The 7,293-nt window shown below is 43.1% G+C and overlaps 1 protein-coding gene across 1 annotated transcript in view; it reads right to left on the bottom strand.

Annotated features, from left to right (window-relative positions):
• Nucleotides 1-1,961: 1,961 nt before the first annotated feature.
• ptprt (protein tyrosine phosphatase receptor type T) overlaps nucleotides 1,962-7,293 on the bottom strand; it is a 340,867-nt gene continuing 335,535 nt past the window's right edge. Inside the window, exons 28-34 of the mRNA XM_037679934.1 lie at nucleotides 6,953-7,102; nucleotides 6,708-6,881; nucleotides 6,497-6,628; nucleotides 5,596-5,721; nucleotides 3,667-3,830; nucleotides 3,160-3,295; nucleotides 1,962-2,599 (exon numbers count right to left, since the gene is read on the bottom strand). Of these exons, the coding sequence (XP_037535862.1) occupies nucleotides 2,546-2,599; nucleotides 3,160-3,295; nucleotides 3,667-3,830; nucleotides 5,596-5,721; nucleotides 6,497-6,628; nucleotides 6,708-6,881; nucleotides 6,953-7,102 (936 nt within the window). The 3' untranslated portion in view covers nucleotides 1,962-2,545. The remainder of the gene's footprint in view (nucleotides 2,600-3,159; nucleotides 3,296-3,666; nucleotides 3,831-5,595; nucleotides 5,722-6,496; nucleotides 6,629-6,707; nucleotides 6,882-6,952; nucleotides 7,103-7,293) is intronic.

Here is a 7,293-nt window from a genome sequence, read left to right as displayed (position 1 = left end):
TTTCATGCATGGATTTTCTCCAGGTGTCTTCCACTGACCCAAAACATGCACATCGACTTTGTTGGTAACTTTAAATTATTAATTAAACCAACTTACAGGCGATCTGACACAAAAAGAGACGATGACGTTCAACATTTTGGTCCCTTTATTTAATGTTAACCACAATTCAAACAACTAAACAACCAATGAAAATGGCATCACCAGATCTAAACAGCACTTTGCTAAACGAATAATCATCCCAATAAGATTTATATAAAAAAGGCAAAAATACAAAGTAAAACAAATTAATGGCCACGAGTTTAGCCCAAAATAAATAAATAAAAGCTCGTAAAAAAGGAACAAAGATCTCTGGCATTCACGTTGTCTTCAGCACAGCGGCGGTGCTGTCTTTGTATCAATAGGTCCATAAGAGCCAGACTGGACTCGATGGGAGGAAACACAGACTGAACAGTATGACACTAATCTTTTATACATGTTGCTTTAATCCATGCAACCTCTCCGAGGATCAGAAACTGGGACAAAAATATCCGGCATAAAAAACTGTCCAGAGCTTAAAAATGGCGTTTAAATGGAACATTAAACATTTGTCAAGTAGGAAATCGTAGAGGAGCGTTTGACCCTCGGTTCCACTGCGGACTCGAGTCATTTCCTTTCAAACATGAAACGAGTTTCTCAGGTGAATTTTTAAACGAGCTGCTCTCGGTTGTTTCGGCGGAAAGCAGTTCGGTCATTGTTTGCAAAGGGAAATTAAACGAGACCGGCCGTTGTCGTTTTAATGATGGACGGCACCCAGAGGAGACGTTTTGAACTCTGAGTTTATCCTCAAAATGCAACACGGCTCCGATGGAAATCAAGGACACTTAACTGATTTCTTGCTGAATGTCAACACAACGATGACTTCTCTCTTTAATTGCAAAAATAGTGAGAAAACATCAGCTCTTTCTGTATTTACAGCTTTCCACATGCTATCGTGTTCAACATGCATCAGATTTAAAAAGGCGGGTTAAAAGTTGGTTTGCCCTCCATTTTTTTTTAGGTTCAAATGAATCAAAAACCAGATAATGGACTGCTGAAGAAGCTACGTCTTGATTTTGATCAGAGTTCAGCCCAAACAGAAAAAGCTGCTCAGAATGTGCAAAATGCAAATCTTCAGTTTTAATACAACATGTAGAAAGATAACGCACAAAATTATATCGTATGAACGTGACAAACAGCTTTTCAGAGGTTGAGTGGGAATAATGTTGGTGTTTGTTTGTTTGAATGTGGTTTTTATTTACAGAGGAGGTGGAGGCACACGGGAAGGTTTTTTACCAAACAGCTTCGGTGCATCTGGATGATGGAGAAGAGAGAGAACTTCCTCTGGGCATGGAGGTTAAACAATATTTATTCATCTAATGTGGGCGTTGGACCATGAATTCTCTTTATAGTTGTGTTTGGAGAAGTTGCTCTCAAAGTCCCAAAAAAATTCCAGGTAATAACTTTTATCATAAGGAAATCCCTCTAAAGAACTAAAGGCTTCAGGCACAGAGAAGTTTGCTGCTGCTAATTCTGCTAGCCTTGTCTTTATGTTCTTCAGCAGAGCGATGAATGGACGAACTTCCATTTTTTTAAACCTTTCAAAATAAAGTACATTGGAAGGAACTGTCTTCTGGAGTGACGTTAAGAGTTGTGTAGAGAAAAGAAACTAACGTTTGGGACAACTCTGATATTTCTTTGAACTGACTCATTTTACCTAAACTTCAAGTCACTTTGAAGTCAAACGTAAGAAACTAGTACAAAACTCAAAGTGAAGTCAGGTCGTCTGGACGGACTCTTCTTGTTGGAACGTTCCAACAGACGACCTGACTTCACTTTGTTAATCAGGATATTTTCCTGAAACACTTTCAACTTGTTTTTTTTACACTGAGGACCGTTTGTTAGATTTTTGAGCTCTGGCCTTGTTTACTGTAGCGTCTGGTTTTAGCTCATATTTGTCCTTTTGTTCAATCTAAATACACAAAAATAGAAACAACTGCAGGTTTTTAACTTTAGGTTCAACCAAGTTGTTACAATTCTTCCTTCCTGTGGATTCTGTTCACCTCTAGATCTGATGCTTCGTTTTATGAAGGCCACCTGCAGCCGGTTGCTCCTGAGATTCATCACCGGCTCTCAGGAGACGTTTCACGCTACGGTGATGATCTTCTACAGTTTAACAGCAGCGATGCTTTTGTTTTTAGTGGCACAGTCATTTGGTTAAAAATGACGTTTAGAGTTGTTGAAACCTCCCAGTGTGCTTCCGACCTCCAGCAGGAGACAACATTCAAGGTGTAGAACATCTCTAAAAGAAGAACTGTACAACCGTCACATCACAGCCCGGCCGAAACAAAAAGAAAAAAGGGGCCTCTTTTTTTTAAACACAATTTTCTTTGTACAAGCGTGTAAAGTCTGTCATCTTACTGAGCAAACTAAACCCACCGGTGTGTGTGTTGTCGCAGGCACACACACACCTGCAGCTCACAGTTGTGCACTTTGTGTGTCTCGGTGTTGCGTTGAGAGGTCGGTCTCCTCAGAAGGAGTTGAGCGCCTCCAGAGCCACTTCGTAGCAGAACTTGTACTGTTCCTGAGAGGACAAGAAGCTCTGTTAGTAAAACTTCACATGAAGAGCAGAAGTTTACCCTGCAGCTGACCGGTTCTTTAGGCTGAGTGTCTGACAACTCTGACATGAACGTGTTGTGTTGGTGATTTTTATTTCAGATTTTAGCTCAGTGCTCGTGGAAGTGGGCGAGGTGATCAAATTGTGAAGTAACTTCACAAACAATCTCTGCTACAACTAGTGCCAACGTTCCCGCTGTGCACTTTGATTTGTTATTGTGCAAGTTTCAACTAATCCCACGTTTTGCACTCATTTCAGCCGAATTCAGCAAAAACATCTTCCTTCTTGTAATTTCTGCTTCTTTCAGCCTAACTGGGCAAACACATGTCTGTCTTCTGCCTTTTCATCTTTGTAGCATTTTTTAGCTACGTTCAGCCTCATTTCTGCTCATTTAAACCTAATTGAGCAATTAGGCTTGTTCTTCCAAGTCAGGTTCTTCTGCAATAAGCATTCACAGAGGATTTTTGCAGGAAATGCAGTTTCTCTACTTGAACCCACGTGCAAACGCTTTATGATCTGTTGCTTACCATCGTCTCCACCATGTTGGTCTTGTTGTTCCTCAGAGTCTTGACGGTGTGGAAAACATCCACGATGTTCTGCTGCTGGATCATCTCGTTGATGCTGCAGATGGCACAGAACGTTCCAGATCGACCCCCTCCAGTTCTGCAGATAAACAGCAAACAAGTGGAAGTTTCAGCACTTCGCCCGTTTCATAGACCACAGCACGTTTAGCCGGAGGTTCTTTGTCTTTGTGCATTTACAAGCTGTGACTTGGTATTTTAGCTCGTTTCACTGTAGTAAATTATAATTTGGTTCCTCCACATAAACAACACAAACTTTAAAATGAGTTTTGTGACGCTCAGCAGTTTTCTTTGTCACGTAGAGAAGCAGTGTGTTTGAGGTGACCTATGAAAAGTTTAACTTCTTTATATTTATAAACTTTGTCTGAAGAGAAAAATGCATAATGTGTTTGCAGCTGCTGCCTCCAACAGACGTGGTGTTACTAAGGTGTGTGCACGTTGTGTTCCACTCACAGGCAGTGCACCACCGTCCTGCCATCCCCTCCATCGTACTGCTCCTGCCACTTGGCTAACCTCCTGACCAGCTGCAGGATGGAGCGCTTTGAAAGGGGCGTGTCCCTGTAGGCCGGCCAGCCGATGAACTGGAAGTGCTGCACCAAACGGTAACCGTCCTGCGGCTGTGGAGGAAAAAGTGCAGATGAAACTTTTACTAGCACACCTTCAGATGAGGTGCACGGAGAGTCGTTTTGATTCTGGGGTTCTTGTTGGTCGACCTTTGAACTGCCTCAGCCAAATTTAATTTCTGTAATCTTAAAAAGGCTCCAGTGTCAAACATGCCATGGTTATTTACACGAAGCTGACAAGATACTGAAGTGAAGAGCAGAGAGAAAGTTAAAAACTGTCGACATTTTGCATTGGCAGCATGTAGCCGTTCAAAGAGAAATCTCGTCTCAGAAACTAATTCTCAAAGGGTCTTTCAACAAAACGCCACTAATATAACTTCAGCTGATGCAGAAAAGGATTTGTTGTTTGTAGTAAAAATACAAATAATTGTGTTCATGGCTTCCCAACATCCATCACCAGCACAGGTTGTATCAGTGGAGCCCAGCCGTCCTCCGACTGTTGATGTTCCTCTCTCAAACCTCCTCATTTCATGGAGTCGAACTCAGAACGGTCTCTGAGTGAGATGTGCTCGTATTGCAGCGATATGAGCCGCTTCACACTACACTGGTGATGTGTTTGAGAAAGAGACGCACAATATAGGGTGGGGGGTTCACTATAGGAGCTCGCAGATGATGGGGCAGCAGTACGGAGTTGTACCGTCATGGAGAGAGAGGACGGGCAAGAGAAAAACTCTGAAAATGATCCATGACTGGGAATCAATGGAACCAGTTCTCACTTATTAAAAGTAGGCGCTATGCTGGAGGGTTTGAGCCCCTTCCACTTATATCTGCGTGTTGAACTGGGGGGGGCAACGTTTGTTTCAGAGGGCTGAAGCGAGATACTGAACGCAGTCAAAGGGCTGAACTGGAATTTTTTTTAAACAGCGTCTTAACTCCTTGTAGTTGGTACGTCTCCAATCTAAACTGGCTTGGCTGACAAAATATTTGTTAGCTTAACTATACAAGAAAAAATAAGTTTGCTTCAAGGCGTCTTTAAAGTTCAGTCAAGCTCTGGAAACAACTTCAAAGAAATTCATCCAAATGTCGTCAACGTATTTGTCTAAGATGTTTAATTACGACTTTAAATTTCATTATGTCGGGAGATGTTGGTCAAGATTTATGGATGTTTTTAACTACTAGGGCTGAGAATGTTAACTGCCCATGAACCATGTGTTTGAGTTAGCAGAGAGAACGAGGAGCTGATTTGATCCTGCACGTGCAGCTGGGTGGCTGAGGTCATCAGTCTGCCTGTGTAAGAGTTGATAAGGTTATAAAAACCATCCTCGCACGCTGCCCGGCGCAGCTGCTCGTGACTGGGCTCCGTGCATCTAAAACTTCTGTACGCTGCTGTGAAAGTCTGCCCTTTCAGGTAAAACCAGTTCAAAATCTTCTCGTGTCCTCGAGCGTGACTTCTTTGAGTCAAGATGAACAGAGGAGATTTTTTTAGTAAAATGCAGGTTTTCATAAAGGTTGTTTAATTTTCAGTTAAGGATATCTGGGGCCAGATGGAGAATGTCTAAAGGCCACTTTGGGCCCTCGAGCCAGATGTTGAAGAACTGCAGATGTCTCGATTGTAATGCAAAGCTATCGGGTTCGACAAGAGTTACAAACCACTGACATGATGGGTGCACAAGTTGGCAAACTCTAAATCAGACTGCGCTCGTGTCGGAGGCTGAAAACAACCAGGATCCTCTTCCGGCGGAGACCAGCCCACAGGAGCACGGATTATTTTCAGGTTCACCTGAGCTGACTGATGTTTTTACAAAACACCGTGCCGTACCCTGGCCATGTTGCAGATCCTGAAGATTCGATTGATGATGTCTTCATCGATGTCTGCTGAGATGAACTCCACTTGAATCGGACCGTAACAGCACGAGTTCTTCTCCGGCCAGTACTGCATGCACAGCTGCAGGGAAACGATGACGGCGTTAAAACTGACATCTACGATGCGCGCATGAAAAACATTTACATTTCATTCTCCACGGAGACGTCAGGTGTTCAAAACAAATTCAGCTCTTATTTTTTCAATTTAACACGGTGTGTTTTCATTTGATGTCAGAAGTACTATCAGAAGTACTATCAGAAGTACTATGGGTTTTTAAGAAGAAGATGTTGAAAGAAAACACCTAGGTACTTGTACTCATAAAGACACCTCGATACTTAGGACTGATACCACTTCTATGTTGTGTGAGGTCATTTTCTCTTCCACCATAACCAAAGACAAGATATTAAAACTGTTTATAGTTTAAAGATATTTGAAGATAAATACAGGTCATGTTAGGACAGCAGACTGTTTGCTGTGTTTTTAAAGTCTTTGTGTAATGTTTAAGTACTAACATTAACTGCTCAGTATCTGCAAGTACTTGCAATATTTACATAGTTTTTTTGTTGAACTGAAAATAATCACTTATTAAAATGTGTGTGTGTGTGTGTGTGGGGGGGGGGGGGGGTGCACAATCATTTATCTTCACCCCAGACACCAACCGGTGGATAATTTTACCATAAAGTAAAACAATGTTTTTCCTAATACTATTGTTGACAATATTTAATGCTAAGAACTGGAACAGTGTGTCGACTCATAAATTATTGAATATCTGCTTCGTTTAGAATTTGTTTAACGTCTGTTTGATGTTTGTCTGTTTCATAACTCTTGAAACGATCTTTAGTCGTGAGCGTCTTACCTGTGCTGCATCCATCTCGTTGAGCATCACGATGGAGGAGCAGTTGTAGTCAAACACCAACCTCCAGAAGTCCCCCATGGTGTTTGGCAAAGGATGCTGGGTAACTATGAAGGCTGCTGGCTGTTTGTGGCTCTGTGGGTGGGGGTGGGGGGTGAAATAAAAATCAAAGCATCTCAGCAGGTCTGAAGTTTCACTCAGTAAATCAACGTACATCCATTAAGGCTGCGTTGATGTAGTTGGAGCTCTCTCCGTCCACAGAGATGAGGAAGGGGAGGCACCGGTCAGCTGACAGAACGTCCATGCTTCGGTTCTTATCGTGGTTTCGAGGGAGCAAACCCACACTGCAGTCCTCCGGACGCACTCTTGGTGTCACGATGTTCAGAGTCTGGAGTTTTGAAACAAAGGATTAAAACCGCTTTGAAAGGCTCGGACTCTAAAGCCGATGTTTGGACTCACCTGGAACTCGTCTTTGATCTGGCTGGAGTTGGTCTGAGGGTCCAGTCTGCTGATGTTGTAGTACACGGCTCTGAACTCGCACACTGGGATGGCTGTGTTCCCACATAGACACGCTTCCAAGATGGCGTCGTGAACAAACACGTACTGCTCCTGCAACATTCGCACAAACACCTCCGAGGTCAACGCCTCCTGAGCTCAGGCAACAAGCACACGTTTGGTCCTGACCCTGGATCCGGTCCGGACCCTGGATCCGGTCCTGGATCCAGTCCTGATCCTGCCCCTGGATCTGGTCCTGACCCTGGATCTGGTCCTGGATCCGGTCCTGGATCCGGTCCTGACCC

This window comes from Nematolebias whitei, chromosome 7 (genome assembly GCF_014905685.2).
Source record: "Nematolebias whitei isolate Nwh7 chromosome 7, NemWhi1, whole genome shotgun sequence".
In the NCBI taxonomy this organism is placed as follows: Eukaryota; Metazoa; Chordata; class Actinopteri; order Cyprinodontiformes; family Rivulidae; genus Nematolebias; species Nematolebias whitei.
Note: the sequence above shows the minus strand (reverse complement) of the source record. Positions and strands in the feature narration are given on the sequence as shown.